At 46.4% G+C, this 24,602-nt stretch overlaps 1 protein-coding gene across 1 annotated transcript in view; it reads left to right on the forward strand.

Annotated features, from left to right (window-relative positions):
* Positions 1-23,520, forward strand: part of Efhd1 (EF-hand domain family member D1) — a 44,070-nt gene extending 20,550 nt beyond the window's left edge. The window contains exons 2-4 of the mRNA XM_027397467.2: positions 5,612-5,759; positions 13,490-13,624; positions 23,386-23,520. Of these exons, the coding sequence (XP_027253268.1) occupies positions 5,612-5,759; positions 13,490-13,624; positions 23,386-23,520 (418 nt within the window). The remainder of the gene's footprint in view (positions 1-5,611; positions 5,760-13,489; positions 13,625-23,385) is intronic.
* The last annotated feature ends 1,082 nt before the right edge of the window (positions 23,521-24,602 follow it).

Genomic DNA, 24,602 nt, shown 5'->3' on the forward strand with positions numbered 1-24,602 from the left:
GCTTGGAAAGATTTGCCAGCCTTTTCAATCTGGGAGCTGTGGAGAGAGAGGGTCAACTGATCACTCCTCAATTGCTTGCTTGCTTGCTCTGTCAGGTTTCTACCTCAATATCTGACTCCTGAGTTTTTGGTGTAATAGAACAATTTAGGTAAATGCTTCATCAATGGAATTGTTGGGTTGTATGGTGACTTGAACTCCTCGTCATCAAGCCAGCATCCTCCCCCCCCCCAATTATACCTTTTATTAGTGCATGTCCACAAATACCATAGCACTCACGTGGAGGTCAGAAGACAACTTGGAAGATTTGGTTGTCTCCTCCACCTTTGTGTAGGTTTTGGGATGTCAGGTTTGTGTGACAAGGTCTTTACCCACTGAGCCATCTCACTCAACCCCACTCGGTGAGATGTTATAGGCCTAGATTCTTCCCTGACAGACGCTGCCCAGCAAGATCTAAGACCACCTTCCTTAGATGGCCCCAGGAACAGACAGCTCCCCCGACTGTCTGGGTGAGTGCACCTTTGAGTGTCCCACGGGTGCCCAGTGGAGAGCCTTGCTCACCCGAGCAGTGTCATCAGAGTTGGCCATGGTTTCTGTTGGATGAGCTTGACACCTGTGTTTCAAAAGTAAACGAGTGTATGTCATCCCAGCAGTTGACCTTTGGACATATCACAAGCAAACTGAAACACAGGAACACTTGTACCCCAGTGTTCAAAGTGGGATCACTTCTTAATAGTACAATGCATTATGATAATATTTATTCCCTCCCCTAACTCCCTCCAGATCCACCTCCTTATCCCTACCCACCCAACTTGGTGGCCTTTTTAAAAAAAAAAAAAACCCACTGTGGTGGTTTGAATAGGAATGGCCCCCATAGACTGGTGTGTATAAATACTTGGTCCATAGGGAGTGGCACTGTTAGGAGATGGGGCCTTGTTGGAGTAGGTGTGGCTTTGTTGGAGGAAGTGCGTCACTATGGGGTGGGCTTTGAGATCTCAGAAGTTCAAGCCAGTTCTTTTCCCGTTGCCTGTGGATCAAGATGGAGAACTCTCAGCTCCTTCTCTAGCACCATGCCAGCCTTCATGCTGCCATGCTTCTCACCGTGACAATAATGGACTAAACCTCTGAACTGTAAGCCAGCCCCAGTTAAATGCTTTCCTTTATAAGAGCTGCCCATGCTCATTGTGTCTAGCAATACAGACCCTAACTAAGACACTCATCAAGTACAAGTACAATTTATGCCGCCATGTGCTCATGGTCTTGGATATTTGGCTTTCATTGGAGGCTGGTCTAACCACCAGGGGTCACACTCTCAAAGAAAGCTCTCTCTCTCTCTCTCTCTCTCTCTCTCTCTCTCTCTCTCTCTCTCTCTCTCATTCTTCTCTCTCTCTCTCCCTCTCTCTCTGTCTCTCTCTCTCCCTCTCCCTCTCTCTCTCTCTCTCTCTCTCTCTCTCTCTCTCTCTCTCTCTCTCTCAGCTAGGGGTGGGACTTCCTGTCCTCTCCTCTCCGTGCTAGAATTTTATCTAGCCTGAGTCTGCATCAGTCTTGTCCATGACGTTAAAATGCTCTTCGTTCATATATACAGCTTCCCTGCCGTATGCAGAAAACACTGTTTCCGTACAGTCAGCCATCAATAATGACTTTTAAAATCTGAATGTGATACAGACATCCCACTTAGGACTGAGCATTCTGTAGTCTCTTATTCACTGCTCCTTGATCAGTTGTGGGTCTCTATGTTAACCACCACCTATTTCCAAAAGAAGCTTCTCTGATAAGAGCTCCTGGTACACGAATCTATGGGTGTAACAATAAGTCATTAGGAGTCAGTTTAATATCATGTACATTTAGCAGAATGATAGCAAGTTCTCCCCTAAAGGTCCATGGCCTATCTAGTCACAGGTTCTTGGCCCCCCAGTAATGATAACAGGTGTGGGATTCATCTTGTGGAATCGGCCTGAAATCCAATGAAAAAGTGGTTGGTGACTCCCATACGTTTGTGGCACTCTGACACCAATAGGCATGTCTTGCCAGGCAGGTCATTGTTAGTTAGCTCAGAGGGTTCACAGTTGGGTAAGTCTGATGACTCCTCTTCTCCCCTGTTAGTGTTCGCAGCGCCTTCTAACACTGAAAGCTAGTCAGTAGGAATGAAGCTCCCAGGTTAATTAATGTCAGCTTGTTTTCTCCATGCTTTCCCACGAGGCAAAGGTATGGTGTCTGCAGCATGGCATCATTTTAAAGAATGGGTTAGACTTTCTGAAGTTTCCTTTTTAGGATGCTATGTTTCTTTTCCTTTTTTTCTTGGATTTTTCATGACAGGGTTTCTCTGTGAAACAACCCTGGCCATCCTGGAACTCACTCTGTAGACCAGGCTGGCCTGGGACTCACAGAGATCCACCTGCTTCTGCCTCCCAAGTGCTGGGATAAAAGGCATGCATGTTTCTAAGTTGTATTTTTATTTATTAGAATGTGCGTGTCTAACATGTGTGTGCTCATACTCACAATGGCCAGAAGAAGGTATCAGATCTCCTGGAACTCTAGTTATAGGCCGTGCTGGGAACTTGGGTCTTCTGAAAGAATAATACATGCTCTTAACCACTGTGCCACACACATCTCCACTCCCAAAGTGGCATCATTTGTAACATCCAAAAAAAGCCTTTGGGAGAGTAGTTTGGAACCTCACACAAGGGCTGTACCACCAAGCTACATTCCTAGCTTTAGAGCTTTTGATTTTTAAGTAAAGTAGTAGGTAAATGGGGTCCATACTGAGTCAGTGTTGGCAAACCCATGGAAATCACTGTTTGCTTTGAGATAGAGTCTCAAAACCAGGTTGGGTTTAAAGTCACTGAGATGTTCCTGCCTCGGCTTCCTGGATGTTTGGGGTCACAGGCATGGGTCTTCCTACGTGGGTACTTGAGTTATGAAGTGATCACACATCATCCTTGGATGCCTGGGCTGGCTCATCTGAAAACCTTGAGGCTCCCTGTTAATTTCCAGACATGGAGCCCCCATATTACAGGATTCTCAGAGGTCATCACCAGTCACACAGAGATCTTGCCTGTATACTTTGTAGAGTAACTCTTGTGTACCGAGTGGGACCTCAGAGGGCTTGAGGAAGAAACAGCCAGTAGGAGAGGGCGGTGAATTCTGGCACCAGAAAAGGACATACAATGGATGCTATTGAGGAGCAGGAAGGCCATGGAGCAGAGGAGGGAGTGGTGCCTGTGTTTGCAATGGGTGGAACAGCATGAGTTAGCCGCTGTGGCTGGAATGGAGTGTGTCAGTGTGTCAGGAGTCCTGGCCCCTTCTCCAGCATGACAATGTGGGCTTTAAATACCACTGCCCACAGTTAGATTTCCAGTTGCCCACAGGCTACATTTTTCAGTGAATGGTGGTGGTTCTCATCAGAGCTGCTTTTTCAATATGGGGGTGGGGCAGATGGCAAAGTGGAAAAGACTGAATGTAATTTTTTAAAAATAGAATAAAATGTGCATAACAAAAATGACCACTTGAAGCTGGTATAGTTGCACACAACTGCAATCCAGCTCTTGGGAGGTTCAGAGCTTTTGAGGCTGGTCTGAGCTACAGAGTGGAGCCCTATTTAAACACACACACACACACGCACACGCACACGCACACACGAACACGCACACGCACACGCACACACGCACACGCACACACGAACACGCACCCGAGCACACATGGGAGTGGACCCGTGGATGGTTGAGTGGTTAAGAGTGAGCACTGCTCTTATCAGAGGACCCAAGCTTGGTTCCTGGCACCCACATCAGGTAGTTCACAACCTCCTGTAACTCCATCTTAGGGCGATCTGAAGCCTCGGGCTTCTGTAAACACCTGCGTTCATGGGCACATGCCCACACACAGATTCACATGTTCATAATTAAAAATGAAACAAAGGAAGTAAAATGACCGTTTTAACCATTCAAGTGAACACAGTTCAGGGGCATTAAGCATGTACATACACAGTGTTGCACCAGTAACTTGACCGTTTCCTTATCCCAGATTGGACCTTTACCCATTAAACCATCCCTCCAACCCCCCAAAACACCCTTCAACTTTGTCTCTATCAGTTTGGTTGCTGTTCTTTTGTGACTGACTTATTGTCTTATTGTGGCATCCCTGAGGGATACCTGTGTGATAGCATCACTGGTTTTCTTCCTTTTATTGCTGAAGAATATTCCATTCTGGAACTATTCTATCTGGCATTGTATGGGTAAGCCCATTGTGCTTATCAACCCATCTGTCCCTGGACTCTTTGGCAGTTCCAAGCTCTTGGGTGCAGAGACCTCGTTGATTCATTCTTCTGTTGTTTTGTTTTTTGAGACAGGATTTCTCTGTGTAGCCCTGCCTGTCTTGGGACAGGAACCTAGGGCTTCCTCCCTAATAATAAGCAAGTGAGCTTCATCCCAAGCCTCTTATTTGTTTTTTGTTTGTTTTTTTGTTTTTCTTTTTGAGATGGGAGGGGGGGCCTCTCTTCATAGACCTGGCTGTCCTGGAAATCACTATTTAGAATTTCTTATTTGTTCTTTAAAGCAAGATATTCAGACCTGAGCAACAAGAGGTTTCTGGGAGGGTCTGGAGAGAGAGATGGCTTGGAGGTTAAGAGTACTGGCTGCTCTACCTGAGGTCCTGAGTTCAATTCCCAGTAACCACGTGGTGGCTCACAACCATGTCAATGAGATCTGATGCCGTCTTCTGGTGTATAGGCATACAGGCAGAGAGAGAGAGAGAGAGAGAGAGAGAGAGAGAGAGAGAGAGAGAGAGAGAGCACTTGTATACTGGAAAGTAGGAATAGCAAGAAGTATAAGAAGGATTCACTGGGAAGGGAGCCAAGGAGCCCTTGGGAAGTCCCGTGAGGCCATATGCTCTGGGAAGAGTCAAGGAGCAGGTACCTGAAGATGGCTGTCCCGAGGAGAAGGGGTCAAGGTAGACCTCTGACCCCATGAAGCTGGTCTTATTTACAGACAGGGATCCATGACTAGAAGGACAGCCAGGAGAGGGGCCAGCCATACAGCTGTTACTACTCAGGCCTGGAGATAAGTGACCTGGAAGTAGAAGCATAGAGCCTGAAGCGAGCCCACACTCACTTTACAGCCACAATTGGGGCATAAAGCAGCTTCAAAGACATTGAGAGCAGGCAGGTGGGAGGGTTGCCAGAAACGGGCGTGGCAGAGACATCAGGATGTGACCACTAGGAAGATCTGTGGCTGAGTGTATAGCCTTTGTTGGGTTTCAGAGCATGTCCTCCTACGTGCCCAGAGTCCAACATTTGGAGGTGTTGAAGGAGATAAAAAAAAATACGTGAAAATCAACATGTTGAAGGAGGTCCATTTCGAGAGTGCAAAGCACAAAGACAAACTTTTTGCTAAAAGAGGGGTGTCTTCTGATGAGGTAGCGCAAGGGGTCCTACTGATAAGGTGGCCTTGGTGGGGGGTCCCCTCCTGATGAGGGGCCACTGCGGTGAAGTGGCCTGAAGAGCCTTGCAAAGGGGGGAGGCAATCAAGTTACTTTTCAGTAGATAAAACCAAAAGAGTTACACATCTGGGAAAAGAATTTGTATCATTTTGTCCTGACCTTACCTCCTTTGACCACGCAGGTATGATGCTGGAAGGGATGGCTTTATTGACCTGATGGAGATGAAACTCATGATGGAGAAACTAGGGGCCCCCCAGACCCACCTGGGCCTGAAGACTATGATCAAAGAGGTGGATGAAGACTTCGATGGCAAGCTCAACTTCCGGGAGGTAGCTATGGCCCGCTGAGCCGGAGAAGCCCCAGTCCACAGCCCCTGAGTCCAAATGGCTTTGCCTCTTGAGGATGCTCTTTGGATGGATGTTTAATCTTCCACTAAGCTTTTAATCGCATCTTCTGTAAACTGTGTGGGTGAAATGTTCCTACAATCCCAGCACTCCAGGACACAGAGGAGGCTCATGAGTTGAAGGCCAGCCTCAGCTACATAGTGAATTACATGAGAACCTGTCTCAAAAAAAAAAATCTTTCATGATAGCTTATATTTGTAATCCAAGTACAAGAGGGCTGAGGCAGGAGGATTGCTGAGTTTCTACCTGTGAGCCACTATGCCTAACTTCTTATATAACTTTTTTTTGGTGTATATGGGTTTTATTGGGAGACTTTGAGATGTTTCAGTTGGACATGATGTCATATAACTCATGACAGCATCCTAATGACAGGATGATAGAATTAGACCATTTTCTGTTTTCCTATTTTTCAGCCAGGCCCTTGGGATTAAGAGCAGTACTCTTAGCCACTGAGCCATCTCTCCAGCATTCTCTCTCCTGTTTTATTCAGAGGCCACCCTTGGATGATCCACCTGAATCTAAGCTACTTGGTCATCTTTCGGTTAGCTTTAGTGTGGCCATTTCTCACAGAAGTGGACATCCAAGGCTTGGAGACCTCTAAAGCAGTTTTGCCAGCTCTTGGTCCCTGTAACAAATTCCAATGACATTCCCTTCAATTCTTTGTGAGCTCCAGATCCTGTCTTGGTCCTATTTCTAGATTGTTCTATGTCTGTGGTCTTGGAAGTGTAAGGACATGTGACCATCTAGACCCACAAGCTTCCCCCTGCTCTATGATTTTCTTTGCTGTGTCTACCCATGGCAGAAGCCGCCTGAGCTTGCAGGCGGACTTCAAGCTGTCAGAGCAGTCTGGTCTCTTGAGAATGTTCTACTTTTCTGGAAGCAGAATCTATCCCAAGCTGGTCTCAGACATGGGACCCTTCTGCTTTAGCTCCCCAAGTGCTAAACCTGTAGCCTTGTACCACATGCCTGGTCACCTTGGAGTGACATAGCCTAGAACTTGCTATGTAGCCTAGGCTAGCTTTGAACACATAGCAATCTTTCTAAATTAGCCTCCTCAGTGCTGGAGATTATAGGCATGTATCACCATAGTCCACTGCTTCTGTCTGTCTGTCTGTCTGTCTGTCTGTGTGTGTGTGTGTGTGAGAAAGAGAGAGAGAGAGAGAGAGAGAGAGAGAGAGAGAGAGAGAGAGAGAGAGAGAATGATAGAATGATATTAGGGGTGGGGAGAGTTAAAACAGGGCCTTAAAAACACTGTTTACAAATTACTATTTTATGTGTGTGAATGTTTTGTCTATATGTACACCTGTTTATCACATGTGTGCCTGGTGCCTTGGAGGCCAGAAGAAAGCATTAGATCTCCTGGAACTGGAGTTACAAATGGTAGTAAGACTCCATGTTGGAACTGAGAACCAAACCTGGGTCCTCCACAAGAGCAGCAAGTGCTGTTAACTGCTGGAGCCATCTTTCTATTCCTGAAGACAGGGTCTTACTTACATAGTGAAGGCTGGCCTCAAACTCACCATGTAACTGAGGCTGACCTTGAACTCCTGATCCTCTTGCCTCTACCTCCTAAATGCTGAGATTACGGGTATGCACCATCACACCTTGATTTTCCCTTAGGGGTTCTTTTTATTTATTTATTTATTTTACTTTATTTACTGTATGGGACATATGTGCCTCCATGCTTGTGTGAAGAGCAGAGGACAACTTGGAGGAGTCGGTTCTCCCCTTCGACTGTGTCAGTCCAGGGCTTGAACTCAGGTCGTCAGTCTTGGCAGCAAGCACCTTTACCTGTTGAGCCATCTTGTCAACCCTTGGGTTCTTGACACATCCTTTTTCTATAGTGAATTACCTCCTGTGTCCTAAAGTAAGAAATTTATGTCTGTCACTTCCAAATGAAGAGCTCTAACACAGGAAGTATTCCGTGTACACCACTATCATGTCTCAGGACAGCATCCGCGGGCTTGTGATAGAAAGAGCTTCTGCACTGTACTAGCTCCCTCTGCCCTCAGCCTTTGTTCCCTACCTCTTCTTCCCTCCCCCTTTTTCTCAGAGACACAGCTCAGACGTTTTCCAACTCGACACCATGCCAGTCTTTGTGGACTATAAATAGGAAAACAAACAAGGTTGGGCAGTGAAGGAGACTGCAGTGACTATAATGGGTGAAATGGGAGTGTCGGGTATGCAGGATGCCTTCGGGTTGAACTGGATTTTCTTTTTCTTTTTTGGCTGGCTGGGGTTAGGAGACCCCTGAATTACGATGGGAGGGGGGTTGCTGTTGGTCATCTAGCAGAGTGAGATTCTGCCGTCTGAAAAGTCCTGGATTGGATTCATTAATGTTTCTGGTTCTTAATGTCCTTCTGTGGATATGAGCACTATCGCCTCCACTTACGTTTTTAAATTTTTGTTTTGTTTATTTTGTGTTGAGGGAAGGGGGGATGCATGCGTGCCACAGCACACCTGTGGAGGTTAGAGGACAGCTTCCATCATGTAGGCCCTGGGGACCAAAAGTAGGTTGTCAGTCTTGGTGACAAATCCTCTGAGCCATCTCACTAGCCCTGCCTTCACTTTAGAGTTGAGAAAAACGGGAATGGAGAGTCCCTGCTGAGTTGGGAGAATGCTCCCACTTTCCTGAGTCTCTGAGAACTGTTGAGAAGTGTTGCTATAGAAGGTAGCTCTCCTTGTGGGGACCTCCAGTCAACGAAGTACTTTAAGGACAGCTAGGTGTTTGATTTCTTTTGTAATAACAGACTATCCCAGCCTGGATTATTTAGAAAGAAGAGACGTTTGTCTTGGCCTGCAGTTCTGGGAGCCCAAGGGCATGGCACCAGCATCTGCAGAGCTCCTGGTAGAGGCCATGTGCAGCCTGAACTCAGGTGGAAAGCACAGGGCAAGTGTGGATGAAAGATCGTCACAGTGAGAGAAGAACAGGAATACAGAGCTCCTAAGGAAAGCATCCCCTCTCTCAGTGGCCTATTTGCCTTCTGAAGGTCACCACCTCTTAACACTTTTGGACTAGGGACCAAAGTATCATAGGAGCCAGGTGCTGAGGGGAAGGCATTTATTCCATCCACAGCTCACACTTGCAGTGCTGAAGTCTTTACTTGGTCCATCTCTTCACGAGAGAAGAGAGAACCAAGAGAAACGCGGCAGTCTCCACTGTCCCCACCCTCCAGGCTTCCAAACAGTTGCTTGGGGCCTGGCCTCCACCAACAGGCTTGGTTTCTCTCCAGCCAATGTGCTGGCTCTAAGAGCCTGCTGCAAACTGAGTCTTTGCCGGCCTCTAGTGAGAGAGTTGGAAGCTGCAGGTGGATGAATGTAGCATTTCTGTTAAATCTAACAGCGGCAGGGACCTCAGAAAACTCCCCATACATCTCACTTCGTCTCTTGGGTTAGCATTCACCAGTGTCCACAGCAGAGTGAGGACTGAGTGAGAAGGGCAAGCACAAAGCAGGCTTCCTAGCAAAGAAGAAATTGTAGCCTTGAGAGCTAGGACACTGGGTTGAGATTTTGGAAAGTCTGTTGAAATGTTAACTGTATTCCAGAAAAGGCATTTTTAAATTTTTTCCCCTTTGGTTTTTGGGTATTTGTTTTGTTTTGTTTTGTTTGAGATAGGGTTTCTCTGTGAAAATCCTAGAATTCATTCTGCAGACCAGGCTGACCTTGAACTCACCGAGATCCACCTGCCTCTGTCTCCCAAGTGCTGAGATTAAAGGCATGCGCTACTACCGCCCAGCAGAAAAGGCATTCTTTAGGGAAGACGGCTGTATTTTCCCTCTACACAACAAGCTTTTGGTCGAATGTGAAAACCTGGAGAAACCTCTTTCAGTGGTTTGGGCCCATCAGTTTATAAATGGGGGGTGGCAGTGTCCATAGAAATTGCACAGTGCTTAGATAAATCTGTAATTTTTAAAACCTTATTTGTTTTATGTGCATAAATGTTTTGCCTGCATGGATGTATGTATACCATGTGCATGCCTAGTGCTCAGGGAGACCAGGAGGGGGTCTCCAATCCCCTAGAACTGGAACTGGAGTTATCATGGTTGTGAGCCACTGTTCGGTTGTTGGGAAAGAACGAGTCCCCTGCAGGTACAGCATGTGCTCTTGCCATGAATCCATGTCTCCATTGCCACCCCTTTCAACTTGTAGGTTTTTGTGAGGGGAAAGCCTGAGTTCAACCCTGGGGACACACATGGTAGAGGAGAACCAAACAAGTTGTCCTCTGATCACCACATGGCATGCACGTATACAAAACAAATAAGATGAGATATGGGGATTTATTTTTTAGTTCACAGGTGTTTGTTGTTTGCTGTCTGTTTTGTTGTGGACTAGAGTTTCATGCTATAGCCCATGCTGGCCTGAAAGTTTTGGCAATCCCTCCTACCTCAGCCTCCTGCTGCTGCTGTTACGTGTGTGAGCCACCATGCTAGCTTTATAAAAAATACTCAAATAATTAGAAAGTAACCCAGGGAGAGAGGGTCAGGTAGAGGAGAGACTGGTATTTAAAAATGTATTTGGTAGAAGTCCTAATACAATTGCCCTCCAAGATTACTGTGTTCAGATGGCACATTTTGAATGTGGAGGAAGACATTGTGGATTACACAATAAATGTGGGGCTTACTAAGTAACTATTTGGAAGAAAATAAGGTTAATGATTACCCTCGAAATAGAACAGAATACATTTCAGAGATTAAATATTTACATGTTTTAAGGAAAAGCCATAAAAGTACTAGACAGAAACATGCCTGACTGTTTATGTAACCTTGGTGTTAGGGAAGGTTTTCCTAAGCCTGTCTCTGGTAAGAGGAAAGAAAAAGATTTGGCAGATTTTGTGTAAAACTTTTCGAGTCAAAAGATGCCACAAAGCGGTGGCACACGCCTTTAATCCCAGCATGCCGGAGGCAGAGGCAGGTGGATCTCTGTGAGTTCGAGGCCAGCCTGGTTTCCAGAGCAAGTGCCAGGATAGGCTCCAGAGCTACATAGAGAAACCCTGTCTTGAAAAACAAAAACAAAAACAAACAAACAAACAAAAAAAGATGCCACAAAGAAGGCAAGAATGGTGGCACACACCTGTGGACCCACTCAATCCAGAGGCCGATGCTGGAGAATCAGTTGAGACAACACAGCAGGATCCTCTCATCTCAAAAGTCAGTGAACAGAGCTGGGTGTAGTGTGCCCTATAATCCCAGCACTCAGGAGGCCAAGACAAGCAGATTTCTATGAGTCTGAGACCAGCCTGGTCTGCATAGTGAGTTACAGGATAGCCAGGACTATGTAGAGGAACCCTGTCTCAAAAAACAAAAACAAAAATAATAGGGCTGGGGAGGTGACTCAGTGGGCAAAGATGCTTGATGTCAAGCCTGCTGACCTGAGTTGGATCTCAGGGACCCACATGGTGGAAGGGCAAAACTGACTCTTGCAAGTTATCCCTCTGACCTCCACATGTGTGTATAAACAAATAAAATAACCATAGCCACTGCCTACTTAAATGACCAGTAGCAGAGCTAGCGCATTTAAAATATACTAAGGCCTACAAAGGTCTCTTAGTAAACCACAAGAAAGGTAAGCCGTCTCATGAAAAACAGAACACGTGGGAAAAATAGAAGTGGCTAAGATATTCAAAAGGTGGGCAGGGGAAGAGGTGCATTGAGGCTCAAGTGGGTAAAGGCCAGGCCTGATGGCCTCAGTTTGGTCTCAGGGACTCACATGGTGGAATAAGAGAACCATGTCCTGAAAAGTGCCCTCTGACCTCTGCATGTGTACCATGATATATATATATATATATATATATATATATATATATATATATATATCATGCTTGCACGCACAAACATGTGAACACACATACATACACATTAAGTAAGTAAGTAAATAAATATATGCTTTTTAAAAAAATAAAATAATTAAGTTGGGGCTGGGTGTGGTGATAAAGGTCTGTAATCCTAGCACATGGGAGGCAGTGGATCGTTGTGAGTTCAGGACCATTTACACACTCCTATTTAAAAAAAAACAAAACAGTTATTTAGTTAAAAAATAGTGTATAGGGAGCAGGGAAATGGCTGGATGGATAGAGGCTCCAGGTGTACTGGCTGTGCAGCCTGACAACTGAAGTTTAATCCCTGGAACATGTGTAAAAAACTGGATGTCTTAGCACATGTCTGTAATCCCAGCATTCCTATAGGGAGATGGCAGGTGGGGACAAGAGCATTGGTGGGAAGCTGGAGGGCCAGCTAGTCTTAAGTGGACAGGGCAGAAGCAGAAACATGACATGGCAGACCCTGTCTAAAAAAGGTGAAAGGCAAGAACTGACTCTGGCCTCCACACACGTACGGTGGAATATGTATGCCTACACACACACACACACACACACACACACACACACACACACACACCACACACACCACACACACCACACACACCACACACACCACACACACCACACACACCACACACACACCACACACACACAAACACACCACACACAATAAATTGAATGAATGAATGAATGAGATTTAGACATATGCCTTTAATCCCCACACTCAGGAGACAGACAGACAAGTGGATTCTATAACTTTGAGGCCTTACTGCTTTATAGATAGCCAGTTCTAGGCCAGCCAAGGCTACCTTACTCAAAGATACAAAGACAATCAAATAAATAAACACTAGGATTACAGGCCAATACCATCAGGTTTATGCAATACATATTAGGGATTGAATTCAGGGCTTTCTACCAACTGAGCTACTCTGCAGCTTTATTGTGTGGATTTTTAAGGAATAGGTTCCCAACAGTGGCATTACTGGATGGGAAAGAGAACAATATTTTTTTTTTTGAGACAGGGTTTCTCTGTGTAGCTTTGGAGCCTATCCTGGCACTCGCTCTGGAGACCAGGCTGGCCTTGAACTCACAGAGATCTGCCTGCCTCTGCCTCCCAAATGCTGGAATTAAAGGTGTGCGCCACCAACTCCTGGTGTGAGAGAACAATATTTAATTCAATTAATTTATTTGGTACTGGGGATTGGACTCAGGTCCTTACACATACCAAGCATTGCTTTACCACTGAACTATACCCTTAACTACCATCACTATCCCCCCCCCCCCCGTTTTGATGATCTGACAAGGAACAAAATAATTCTCCATGCATACATAGACATAAATGTCCTTTCCAGGTAGGAGAGATGTCTAAGAGTGTTTGCTGCTCTCGAAAGGGAGCCAAGTTTGGTTCCTAGTACTCATATGAGGTAGCTCCCAGTTTCCAGTAGCCCCAGCTCCAGGGGTCCCAAGGGCCTCTTCCAAAGTCTATGGACACCTGCATCCACACATGCACATCCTCCCCTATGTGCATATAATTAAAGAGTAAATCTTAGGGCTGGAGAGATGGCTCAGTGGTTAAGAGCACTGACTGCTCTTACAGAGGACCCAGGTTCAGTTTCCAGCACCCACATGGCAGCTCACGACTCACTGTAACTCCAAGATCTGACAGCCTCACACAGACATACATGTAGGAAAAACACCAATGCACATAGAATAAAAATAAACAATACCCTTTTTAAGTTCTTGGCAAAAATGTCAAGGCCAGAGGGATTATTGCAGATGTGTTGGTGTGGCTGTGGCGTGGAGAATAGCAGTAACCCTCGGGTCCCTCTCCCTCCCACAGTTCCTGCTCATTTTTCACAAGGCCGCTGCTGGTGAGCTGCAGGAGGACAGCGGGCTCTTGGCATTGGCCAAGCTTTCTGAGATCGATGTTGCCCTGGAGGGCGTCAAAGGTGCCAAGAACTTCTTCGAAGCCAAGGTAAGTGTCTGTTCCTTCCCTACCCAGCCATTACTCTTCCTTTACCCTGTCCCGGTGACAGGCACTCCTTGTCCAGTGACGCACTAGCTCACTCAGGACAAGGCTGTACTAGGAAGTGAACGTGTGTCCTCACAGAGCACAGAAGACATCTGGCTCAGGAGGGTTTGTTAGTCCCAGGCTCCAAGAGAGACTCTCCCTCTAGACCTTGAGTTACTTCCACAGGCCCCGCCTCCCTTTTCTTTCCCATCTCAAACATCTGGGTTGGAAGGCTGGAGAAAGGCTGCTCTTGCAGAGGACTGGAGTTCGGTTTCCAGCACCTATATTGGGCAGCTCACAATTCATCTAACTCTAGTTCCAGGGAATCTGATGTCCTCTTCTGGCCACTGTGAACACACACACACACACACACACACACACTGAGGTGCCTCAGTGCTTATACTACTTTTCCAAAGGATTCAAGTTCAGTTTCTAGCACTAATATTAAATGGCTCGAAACCATCTATAATCCTAGCTCTAGGGAGATTCAACAACACCTCTGGCCTCTGCAGGCACCTAGATTTACATGCACGTGTGTCTTGTACACACACACACACACACACACACACACACACACACACACCTGCAGACACACAGACAGGAGAGCCTCTTCACACCTGCTGCCAAGCAGAGCAGAGTCCAATGAGATGGGTTCGTCACTCCCACCCCAAGCAGGCAGCCCAAGAGATCTGCCTCCCTCCTTCACATTGCTATACTGGCCCTGTTTCCTCTTGTGCCACAGAGGCACAGGCAGGATTAAATGAGCTTGCATGTATAGTGTCAATTGCCTGGCTCATGGAGAGCAGTTAGCACGTAGTCCCAGCCATCAGGATTGCATGCCATCTGTCTTCAGTCAGTTGCTGGCCCCTGGGGAATTTTGAGTTTCTTCCATTAGTTTACCTAGGACAGAGCAACCTTGGTGACATCCTGGCCTGTTTAGAGCTCGGAACAGGACTCCATTTTCACTTGTCTATGAAGCTGCTTAGACTCTGTTGGCAAAGACTAGCCAGAGCATTGACCTCTGAAATCAGGAAGAAGGGGATAGAACATTTGGCCTTCCTCAGGGGCCCACACAGTGTGGGGAGGAAAGTCAATTACTTGTTGACACAGGGGGGTGGGGTAGTGATGAGGAAGGGGTCCCTTCCACTGTGATGGAAACGGTCCATACATTAGTGCCTTCACATTTGCAGTCTCTTGAGACTTCTTGGGAAAGATCCTAGGGCTGAGGCCCAAGAGTAGCAGGGCAGTTCACTGCCAAGGTATACTGAGCTAAATGCGCTAGGTGAAGCACGTGGGTCCCTGGGACTGTATCATCTGGGCACGCAGGACCTGCCATGACTTGCCTATGATCCCTGTTCCAGCCCCATCCAGTCCTTCAGATGCTGTTGGAAATTTTCACAACTGATCCTCAGAACCTGTGGCTGTCTTTGCCCAGAGCTCCACCCCAAGGCCACTGTTAGGAGAACTCTACTCCTTTGGGACCACCTTTTAGGGCAGCCCACTCCTGCCTATCCACTCCTGGAAAGGCCCCTCTCCTGAGTGCAAGTGGCACTGTTTTGTATCTGTTCGAGCTGCTCTTGGACACTTACAGGGAGAGTGTCAATCAATCTGTCTGTAGAGCAGTTGGTATTCTGCCTCTGGAACATCTCTCTTCTGAGGCGCTTGCACACTCAGTAAGGATTTACTGTAACACTGCTAGGGTTGATGCAAACTGGACACAACTTAAACTTCAGTTGTCAGAGATGAGCCCATCATGGCATGACCATATGGTCACTCATTCTGTAGCCCTCAAAGATTTGAGACAAGGCTGTGTCATGTGTGTACACAGATGTCCAAATTAAATCAAGCAAAGTAATATGTGGACACCTGACTTTAAATACTGAATACGGCCTAGATAATTACATATGAAAGTATTAGTAATAGTGATGTCAAGGGACTCATTTTATACTTCTGTAGTGTTGTAGAATTAGTGTGCATTATTTTTATAAGGAGAAAAGATGAAACACACAAAACAATAAACTTTTTCCTACTTGCTGTGTTTATATGTCTGCCTCCTCAGCCAGACTCAAAGGCAGAGTAGGCGTGTTATCTTTGTAATTACAGCGCCCGGTGTGTAATGGCCCTCAATAAATGTTTGCATGAATGACGAATGGGGGGAAGCACCGCTTGGATTTGGGAGAGGCCGTAAGGCAGATGACACTGGTAACAGATGTTTTGAGATGAATGGGGATTCACCTTGTAATCAAGGAAGGGAGGCGTTCTGGTCATGGGAACTGCAAGCGAAGGCTCCATGGCATGGAGGGCTGGGAGTCCTGGAGGCCAAGGAGAGAGCATGGGGTTGTGGGAGGGTGAAGGGATGGTGCCTTAGCAGGGAAAGCAAGCCAAGAAGCAAGTATGGAGACTAGGAACTAGACCACCAGTTATGAGGTAGGTGACTCTGAGATCAGATGGTCCCTGGCTGAGGGACACCTGTAGACCGGCCTCCCATGCCCAAACCAGGTCTCTTTAAAACTTTGTGGGTGCATGGGGGTTGGGGGAGTTGTCAAGAAACAAGTGGTTGATCCAGCACTGCAGGTGGCATCAGGTGCACCCAGGCTGGGATAGTGCAGGCAGCCTCAGGAGCTGGAGAGCCCTCAGAACTGGTTGGGGAGGTCTGACACTAGGAGGACAGATGTCCTAGGAGAGGTTTCTACAGGTGCTTGGGGAGGAGTATCAGTTTGCCAAGCTTTGTGGCAGTGGGACCAGGGACAACATAAAGGCACACAACTTTAGAACTTCTGTGCTCGTGACTGTCACCTTATTGGGAGTTTGGGGAAGGCCAACATAAGGTGTGCATTGAGGAGGGGAGCTGAGATTTTTTTGTATCAAGAAAGTCCCTCCTCCAAGTGGGAGTGGTTTGAGGAGAAAAAGCAATAAAGTGGGCTTTGGTGTGAAGTCTAAGATAACTTCAGGCACAGTAAAGACATGAATGAGCTTGATGGGTATGGTGATGGCTGCAAATGGTCCTCCAGTAATGGCCACAAAGAGGCTATAAAAATATCCGCCCGCCTTTCTTGGAGGTCTACGTGTCTTGCTGTAAAGATGGATCACCACCATTGACAATGGCTGGAATGTGACTGTCCTCATAACCCCCTCCTGGGGTGGGGTCAGACTCCATGTGCCAGGTGAGCTTCCCATAGGAAGGAAAAAGGGAAGAAATATGGTCTATGGGCATCCAGTAACACAGAGGGAGGAGCCATCTTCACAAGTACGTATTGAAACAGCAGGAGAGTGGCCGAGAGTGGATTTTCGTGGTGACTGGACTGCAGGGGAAGCTTTGTATTTATGCCTTCAGGAAAAAGATGGAGTCATCAGAAACCCAAGGGAATGCTGGAGAAAAATGCTGCTTTGCTTGGACAGGAGTGGTTTGGGCTTTTTAAATTTTATTTTTTGTTAATTATGTGCAAGTATGAGTCTGTGGCCATGACTGCAGTTATCCAAAGAGGCGAGAGGTGTTGGATGTCCCTAGACTTACAGGTGGCTTTTGAGCCTTCTGATGTGGGTGCTGGGAATAGAACTCAGGTCCATGTGGAAGAGCAGTGTGTGCTCCTCCTAACCTCTGAGCCACTCTCCAGCCCTAGCAGTTCTCTCCTTCCACCATGTGGGTCCAACAGATTGAACTCAGGTTGTCAAATTTGGCAACAAGCAATTTGACCAGCCCTCAGAAGAGATGTTCAGGGGTCAGATTCACCCTATTGAGTTGATTGCATTGGGATGGACCTAGTAGGAGGAATCCTGAGAGCCAAGAACTCATTGAAGATGTTGGAGCAGGTGAGACAGCAGGTTGGGGTTAGGTACGAACATTTTTGTTTACTTTGCAGACTCTGAGAGAAGTCAGTATGTTTTCCTACCAGGGAGAAATTGTCTAAGAACCATGGAAATAAAAGATGACTGATCAGATAGGTCATGGGGAGGAGGTTTAGGGTCAGGGATGGGTTACAGAACCAAGAGGCAAGATTTGTGATGGAGGAGATGAAAAATTCCAGGGTGAAGAATGGAGGAATTCCCTCCCCTGCTGTCCTAGTTAGGAATGGTGGAGAGGGAGAGAGGCGTCAGGGGTTAGTATATGCCTGAATCCTTTTATCTAGACTACTATGTATGGAGTTCATCTGTCTGGCTGCAGGAGACCCTGTGTTAAAAGCACAAACTGCATATGTTTCCCCTGTTTGCTATAAATTCTACAAATAACATATTTTACATTGTATATCATGCTTCTCATAGATATACAGGGGAAGCTTTTTTTCTGGACTCTTGCATCTGTTGCCAGATTGTGGTTGCAATGGACAAAAGAAAGTAGTTTCCAGGGCTGGAGAGAGAGCCTCGGTGGTTCAGGGTACTGGCTGCTCTTCCAGAGGACCTGGGTTTGACTCCTAGCACCCACATGGCCATTTACCTGTCTGTAACTTCAGTTCCAGGGCTTCCAAAATCCTCTTCTGGCCTTTGCAGGTAGCAGACATGCATGCAGGGCACAGAATTACATGTAGGCAAAACACCTAAACACATAAAAATATGATTTTTTAAAAAAATAGTTTCCGTGTGAATGTAGTTTAAGGTAATTCATAAAAAAAAAAGTGAAAGCATGAATACTGAACCTCAGGCTGGGTTTGATGGTGCATGCCTGTAATCCCAGTCCTTGAGAAGCTGAGGTAGGAGAGGCTTGCTGCAAGTTTGAGGCTAGCCTGAACTATAAAGCCAGTAAGCACCAGGATTGCCAGAGCTATGTAGTGAGAGTGTGTCTCAAGTTGGGAGGGTGAGATAAGTGTTACAGCTCTAAGAGGAAAGGCTTCCTGGATGAAAGTGTTGGGGCTATGAGGAGAAAGATTTCCCCAGTGGAAGTATTACAGTTCTGAGAGGGAAGTTTTCCACAATGGAAGTGTTGCAGCTGTGAGGGGAAAGGTATCCTGGCAGTCGGGAGCCAAGGAATACCACAAAATCACACTGCACGACAAACCTCACACAAGAGAGTGACTTGGGTGAGAAGCAGCTGGGAACTGAGCAGGAGACAGGCTTATATAGGGTTTCTTGGCAGGGTGGGAGGGGTAGTTTTCCAGGGTGGGGGTTGGTGGGATTTCAAGTCCTGAGCTTGAGGCAAATCCAAAGATTGATAGGTTTTTGAGCTCAGGAATTGGTTTTTTTGTTTTGTTTTTCTTTGTGAAACACTAGCTGTCCTGGAACTTGCTCTCAGGACCAGGCTGGCCTTGAACTCACAGATCCACCTGCCTCTGCCTCCTAAATGCTGGGATTAAAGGCATGTGCTACTGTTGCCTGCCAGATGGTGGGGTTTTGAGCTCAGATATTGGTAGGTTTGGATGGGTTTTCAAACCGGGAAGTGAGCCTCGGACCTTTTACCCTGGTTGGGTGGGGGCTTCAGAGATGACCCAGTGGTTAAAGTGTTTGCTGCAGGAGGGCCAGAGTTCAGATCCCCAGAACCCTTGTGAAGCAGGGCTTATTAACACACATCTATAATCCCAGTACTCTGGTGGAAAGAAGAGAAGTGGAAAGAAGCAACCTGCCCCCCAGAGGCTAGCAAATCAGCTAGCTTGAATACAGAGAAATGAACAAGAAAGAGGCCTTGTCTCAAACAAGGTAAGAGTGAAGACCAGCACTTGAAGCTGCCCTCTGACCTCCACACACATGCACCACCAGCAGAGGGAGAGACAGAGCAGAGAGAGGCATACTCAGGCAGAGAAACACACACACACACACACACACACACACACACACACACACACACACACAGAGGGGGTGGGGGAAGAGAGGAGGAAGAGGAGAAAAACTACTTCATTTCTTGATGTGCTAAGCAATTTCTTACGGATGATTTCAAGTGCCAAAAGGTCATCCTCTCACACTGCAAAGGCAACAGACAACACATGTTAAGTTTCACCTGCATTTTTAACAGGTGCATTTCCCAGTGCACTATGACAAGATTGTGTAGACAGAGACACTAAAGGCTAAATGTGTCATGTTGGCTGTTTCCCGTGGTGTAAATATTCACACTGAGGCTGGGTTCAAGCTCTCAGTGGATTGTGGACCCATGTGGAGCAGGGAAGCTGTTCACAGTCATCACTCCATCACTCGCTGTTCCCACGCTGGAGGCACAGCCGTAGCAGATAATAATAAAATGGACTGAGATCATCAGAATCTGACGGCCCTTCAGTTCTCAAACCTTTTGCTTTTGGTGTAGTTGACTGCAATTTAAATTTTTTTGTTTTTTTTGTTTTTGATGGTTTTTCTTTGGTTTTTTCAAGACAGGGTTTCTCTGTGTAGCTTTGGAACTCGCTCTGTAGACCAGGCTGGCCTCGAACTCACAGAGATCCACCTGCCTCTGCCTCCTGAGTGCTGGGATTAAAGGCGTGTGCCACCAATGGCCCACACAATTTAAATTTTTATAATGACTAATTTTATAAACAGCTCACAGACATTCCAGGAATGAAGCAGTTGGTTTTTGAGCAATTACAAGCCAGCTCCAGCATACCTGAAGGTAGTGGAATCTCTGTCTTCTTCCAGCTGAAAGAGGGAGACATGGGAGGGTTCGGAGACTACCATGAGAAGAGAGATTAGGAAGAGGGCCATTGAAGACCCAGCTCTGTCCGGAAATCCCAAGTCCCAATGGATCTAGCCACTATTTTTTCTTTTTTTTTTTTTTTTTTGTGGGGGTGGTCAAGACAAGGTTTCTCTGTGTAACAGCCTGGGCTGTCCTGGAACTCACTCTGTAGAATAGGCTAGCTAGCCTCCAACTCAGAGATCCACCTGCCTCTCTCTCCCGAGTGCTAGGACTAAAGGTATGCACCACCACTGCCTGGCTTAGCCACTGTTCTTATGAGTGGTTTTCGAAAGATTTATTTGTTTTTATGTATATGAGTGTTTTGTCTGCATATGTGTGTGTGTGCCCACCATGTGCCTGTAGAGGCCAGAAGAGACTGTCCAGAATCCTTGGAACTGGAAGTTCAGAGGGTTGTTAGCTGTCAGGTGGATGCTGGGAACTGAACCTTGGTCCTCTGCAAGTGCTAGCCACCGAACCTTCTCTCCAGGTGGAAGAGATTTCTTTCATTTACTTACTATTTATGGCAGTGAGGGTGGGTCCTACCGAGGTGGCTGGGCAGATGCGAACCTCATGCCAGGCAGAGTTGAAGGTGTAGTTGGCCTTTTGTGTACATGGAGGAGTTGGTTCCAGAAACCTCAGATGTGAACATTTTTATATGTTCAAGCGGGGCCCTCCACCCCCACATCCCATATAAAACGGTACATAGGGCTAGAGAGATAGTGGAATTGGCAAAGCACTTGCCTTGCAAGCATGATGACATGAGTTCAATCCCCCGAACCTATCTGAAAAAGAAGCTAGGCATGGTGATGTGTTTGGATCCTCAGGGCTCCCAAGCCAGCCATCCTAGAGGACTTAGTGAGCTCCAGCCTAAAACAAGGTGGACACCTGAAGAACTACAATCAAAGTTGTCCTCTGGCCTCTGCATGTATACCCTCACACATACACACATGACATAAAAGGCAAGGGTAAATGGTTGATAATAAAATAGCCTTTGTTAAAATCACATACACCGTGTGCCATTGAGAGATGGTACCAAATATGTAAACCACAGGAAAAAGTCAGTTCTAGAAGGGAGGATTTTGAAATGGTTTGAAACCTGATAAGGCATCATTATAATTATGATTGAAATATATCTCATGTGTCCCAGGTTCTCTTCAAACTGGCTATGGAGCTAGGGATGGCCACATACTTCTGGTCCTCTGCTTCCACCTCCTGAGGTCTGGGATTACAGGCTTTTGCCTGTACATCCAGTTTTATGTGGTACTAGGGACTAATAAGGGGCTTCATACATGCTAGGCAAGGGCTCTACCAATTGAGCTGTATCCCAACTTCCTGATATGGTATTATTAAAGAGAAATCATTAAGTTAAAAAATTGTGAAATCCACTCACAACACAAGCAAAAACATGTTGATTTATTTATTTTTATTGTATTTAATATGAAAACTGGATCTCATACTGTAGCTCTGAGTGGCCTAGAGCTCTAGATGTCTAGATTGGCCTTGAACTCAACACTGTCTCCTGAGTGTTAGGATTGCAAGCATGAGCCACCACACTTAGCTAAACTTTTAGTGTTTTATAATAGATGTTACCAAAGCAAGCCAAAAATGTAATATCTAGAAGTAAATTTAGAATGACTGATTGATAGAGAAGTTTCAAAAATGTGTTTCCTTTTTGTGGTTACTGAAGATTGAACCCAGGACGTCATGCATGCCAGCTAAGTCCTCAGCCACTGAATTATATTCCAGCCCAGAAGTAAAACATTGATGGGAACACAGAAGCAGCATTGAACAATAACTGATGCATTGGGGCTGGAGAGAAAGAGTATGGCCTGCTCTTCCAGAGGACCCAAGTTTGCCTCCCAGCATCCACGTCATTCAGAAAGCTATTATAAAGATTCCCCTGGGCTGTGGTGGCGCATGCCTTTAATCCCAGCACTTGGGAGGCAGAGACAGGCAGATAGATCTCTATGAGTTCGAGGCCAGCCTGGTCTCCAGAGTGATAGGCTCCAAAAGCTATACAGAGAAACCCTGTCTCAAAGAACCAACCAGAGACTCCCAAGTCATTTACTTTTGTTCTTCCACCTAGAATGTAGCAATGTTTAAAAAAACATTTTTATTAATTCTTTGATAATTTTATACAATGAATTTTGATCATATTTGTGCTCCAGCTCCTCCTTTAATTCTTCCCAAATCCATCTCTTCCCCTCTACCCCACAACTTGCATCCCTTAAGAAAATAAATGCCGGGTGGTGGTGGCCCATGCCTTTAATCACAGCAGTAGAGGCAGAGGCAGGTGGATCTCTGTGACTTTGAGGCCAGCCTGGTCTACAGAGTGAGTTCCAAGACAGCCAGGGCTATATAGAGAAATTTTGTGTCAAAACAAAACAAAACCTAAAACAAGCAAACAAAAACCTTATTAACTCCAATTTTTGCTAGCCATATATTTCTGGGTGTGGGGCCATCCACTGAAGCATGATCGACCTACTAGGAGTCACGCCCTTAAAGAAAACTGACTCTCTTTCCCAGAAGCCATCAGCTGCCTATACATCTTCAAGGATGGGGGGCTCCTGAACCCCATCCCCCTACTCTACTCCATGCTAGGAATGGTGCCTGGCTTGATCATGTGCAGGGCTCATGCAGGCACCCACAGCTGCTGTGAGTTCATGAGTGCAGCTGTCACTCAACTGGGGCATCCCCCACTCCTCCCGCCCCCCCCCATCCGCCCCTGACCTCTAGCTCTTAGAGTTTCTACCCACTCTTCTGTGATTCTCCCTGAGGCTTGGTAAGGGAGTATGATACAGGTGTCCCATTAGCGACTGAATACTCCGTAGTTGCTTATTCTCTACACCTCGATCAGTACTGAGTTTCTGTGTCTACTGCCCTCTATCTGGTGCACAAAGAACCTTCTCCACTGAGGTCTGAGAGTAGCACTGATCCTGATTCAGGACTGGTCCAAGAGAATGTAGTGATATTGTTGTGAAATCAAAGGAATGCAAATGTGGGCAAGAGTTTGCGGAATTGGCTTCATAGTAGAGCTGGCCATTTGTTCAGATTTTGCATGTCCACTGCAAAGGCTTGGGTGCCAGCATCCCCATACCCTTCCCTGCCCTTACTGTGTCATCTGTTTGCTATTTCTCTGCAGGCCCAGGCCTTGTCATGCTCTAGTAAATTTGAAGCTGAGTTAAAAGCTGAGCAAGATGAGAGGAAACGGCAGGAGGAGGCCAGGAGGATCCGTCAGGCAGCCTTCCGGGAGCTCAAGGCTACTTTCAGTGCATAGACCGGTTGACCTGACCCAAGAGCACAGCTGTGCCTTAACTGTCACCCTGGAGGAGATGACTACAATGTTCACATTTTTACCCCTGCTGCCCTCTGCCTGAATGACCTCCCCCTCCACACCCCAGGCCTGTTTCTTAGTGCCTCTGATAACAGGAGACTACTTTCATCCTTCCCAAGGTCCTGGCCTCCTCCAAAGGGTTGCCAGCTGACCTTTCCCACCTTCACTCCTTTGCCATTATCTGTAGTGGAGACTTGTTTCTTCTAGGAAACCACCCTTGTCCCTGCGTGGTTCTGTGCCCACAAGTCCTGTTCATCTATGGTCCTCAGAGGACATGTTGACTGTGGGTCTCCTCTGTGGTCCCTGCATTGTTTCCTGGCCACCGTCTCTCTTGTTGTCACTATTCAGATTCCATTGACTTTTTTCACCATTTTCCATCCTAGTGTGATGGTGGGATTTGAAGAAGGACTTGTGGATCATTACCTATCCCCTCTCCAACTGGGGACTAGCTTGTGTCATGTTGCCTGTCTCCTGGCCCGTTACAGTGCCCACCTTCTCATTCCCCCATCCTTTTTCTTCCCATATCGTCCATTATCCTACTCCTAAATCCTTTACAGTAAGAATGAAAGAATTGTTGGAAGTAATATTAATGGGCAGAAGGAGATCTGTCACCTGACTCCATGCAAATCAGAGAGGACCCCTGACATTCTCAAGTGACACAGCAAGATCTTTTGAAATCCCAGAAGTCGTGACCATCCTCTGGTGTCTGAGACCAGCTCCATGGAACTGAGGAAAAGGTACTGTCACCTGTGGGACAAATTTTTGTATCTTGTGAGTTCTTGGGATTTCTCACAAATACCAGGGGGTTGTATTTTTTAACAAAATTCCCAATGTCATATTTATTACTTCTCTTTTGTAACTGCTGTCTTTACAATAAAGAAAACATCTGCCCTTCTGTCTTACAACTGTTTCCTTTTAAATAAAATGTGCAAATGATCTTTGCCTTCATACCAGTATGCCTTTGGTCTTTTTTGAATGAGGAGATGGAAGAATGTGTTTTCTTTCTATGGGTCAGTTCAGCCTTG

This window comes from Cricetulus griseus, chromosome 2, assembly GCF_003668045.3.
Source record: "Cricetulus griseus strain 17A/GY chromosome 2, alternate assembly CriGri-PICRH-1.0, whole genome shotgun sequence".
NCBI classification, from domain to species: domain Eukaryota; kingdom Metazoa; phylum Chordata; class Mammalia; order Rodentia; family Cricetidae; genus Cricetulus; species Cricetulus griseus.